Raw genomic sequence first — 2188 nt, 5'->3', positions numbered from 1 at the left:
CTAAAAGACAGCCGCGTCCTCAGTTGCCAGTCCTTGCTGCATGCGCCTCCGTACCTCTGCACTTTACTTCCACACCCTCCTCTGAGTCTCAGTGTGCTTTTCTCTTTCCTTCCAGTTGTAGAATTTCCACTCAGCCCGCCTTCCTGTAGTTCTGGATGATGCCTGTTTTGTCTTTTAGTTGTATTTTTGAATTTGTTGTGGGTGGCAGCAATTTCCGGTGTTTACCTATGCCGCCATCTTGGTTTCTCCGAGTTTTAACATTGTTTTGATCTCTGCAAACATGCTCCTGACCTGTAAGGTATATGAGATGTCACAGCAGCTGTGCTTTATCTATGAGGAAATTGAGGCCAAGAGTAGCTGGGTTACTGTCCTGATTACATAAATGTTCAGTGGCAGAGTTGGAGAAGAACCCGGATCTTGTCTTTCTGATTAATTTTTTTAAATCTCGGTGAGAATTGTAGTTCAGAAATACAATCCTGGCCATCAACTATTTTCTGCCATCCAACACAGTTTATCATCCCACATTCCATATCAAAGTACTTTCTATTTGACCCCAGAAGACTCTTTCTGTTTCCCTCTCAGTTTGAACGCCATGACCCTGTGGATGGGAGAATTACTGAGAGGCAATTTGGTGGCATGCTGCTGGCCTACAGTGGGGTACAGTCCAAGAAGCTGACTGCCATGCAGAAGCAACTCAAGAAGCACTTCAAAGAGGGAAAGGTAGGTATCTTTGCTTAGAGGAAGAAGAAGAGCCAAACCATAGAACATACGGTGTTATGGACCAAAGGTTACGACTAATTCGTCTCTGGTACCTGAAAAAATGAGCAGTGGATAAGAAGGGGAGAGCCCAGAATGACACTAGGTTTCTTATTTGGACAAAGGGTGACACCATGAACTGAGACAGAATTTAAAAAGAGAGGCTGGTTTATAGGGAAGATAAAGAGTTCAGCTGTAGCTATCTTGAGTGTAAGATACCTATAGACCAGTGGTTCTCAACCTGTGGGTCGCGACCCCTTTGGGGGTCGAACGACCCTTTCACAGGGGTCGCCTAAGACCATCCTGCATATTAGATATTTACATCATGATGCATAACAGTAGCAACATTACAGTAATGGAGTAGCAACAAAAATAATTTTATGGTTGGGGGTCACAACATGAGGAACTGTATTTAAAGGGCCAGAAGGTTGAGAACAGCTGCTATAGACATCCAAGTAGAGTGGGTTAGCAGGCAGTTGAATATTGAAATCTGTTTTAGAGGATGAGATAGATTTGGGAATCATAAACACACAATAAGAATTAAAGCAAGGAGAACAGATGAGATTATCCAAGGAAAGTATAATATAGAAAAGGAGACCTTTAAGAACCACTTCTCAGTTCCCACAGCCCGGTGGCCCCTGGACACCAGGAGCCATTGCTGGTCAAAGCCAAAACTTGGGTCACATCTCACAGGTGCAGGTCTTAAAATCTGGGCACCTGAGGTGGGGTTGCAACCCTTCACTCCTCAGGGAAGAGCTGCAGCCCAGGAAGATGAGGAAGAGAAGGCCCAAAGCAAGCATATGGTCCAAGCTCTGAACCACTGTGTCACACTGCCCCCTGCTGCCACCTACTAAGTGCAAGGATTTTGGGAAAAAACTGGTGTTGAAGACATTCCAAGGAGCTTGTAAGGAGGAAACCAAGATGGCGGCATAGGTTAACACCGGAGATTGCTGCCTTGAACAACCACTTCAGAGATACAACTAAAGGACAGAACGGACATCATCCAGAACCACAGGAAGGCTGGCTGAGTGGAAATTCTACAACTAGGAGGAAAGAGAATATCATATCCAGACTCAGAGGAGGCGCAGTGCTGAAGTGAAACACTCAGGTGCGGAGTGCGTGCGGAGCGGGCTGGCGGCAGAGGGCGCGGTTGTTTTCAGTCATCGGGAGGGAGCTTCAGACTCTGAGCTCCAGAGCTGGGCAAGTCCCTAGGGACCCAGACTCAAACGGGAGAAGCGGGACTGTCTGGCTTCGGTCCGAACACGAAGGCAGCTTTCTCTCCGAGGTTTGCAGCGATTGCTGGGACTCTGTGAGGCAGAGCCCCTAGGCACGGAACTGAGAGCAGCCATAACTGCTCTCTGCCCGCCCTGTTTGATCCCGTGCGACCCGCCCCGCCCAAGTCTGGCGCAGAGCCTTTTGCCAGATAGCCGCA

General features: G+C 47.8%; 1 protein-coding gene across 5 annotated transcripts in view; it reads left to right on the top strand.

Moving 5' to 3' along the window:
* MICU1 (mitochondrial calcium uptake 1) overlaps positions 1-2188 on the top strand; it is a 169835-nt gene that overhangs the window by 127778 nt on the left and 39869 nt on the right. For all 5 annotated transcript variants that reach the window (XM_015562142.1, XM_006760956.2, XM_006760958.2 and 2 more), the window contains one exon: positions 583-720. In XM_015562142.1, the coding sequence (XP_015417628.1) occupies positions 583-720 (138 nt within the window). The remainder of the gene's footprint in view (positions 1-582; positions 721-2188) is intronic.

The sequence above is a fragment of the Myotis davidii genome, unplaced genomic scaffold (assembly GCF_000327345.1).
Source record: "Myotis davidii unplaced genomic scaffold, ASM32734v1 scaffold134, whole genome shotgun sequence".
NCBI classification, from domain to species: domain Eukaryota; kingdom Metazoa; phylum Chordata; class Mammalia; order Chiroptera; family Vespertilionidae; genus Myotis; species Myotis davidii.
Note: the sequence above shows the minus strand (reverse complement) of the source record. Positions and strands in the feature narration are given on the sequence as shown.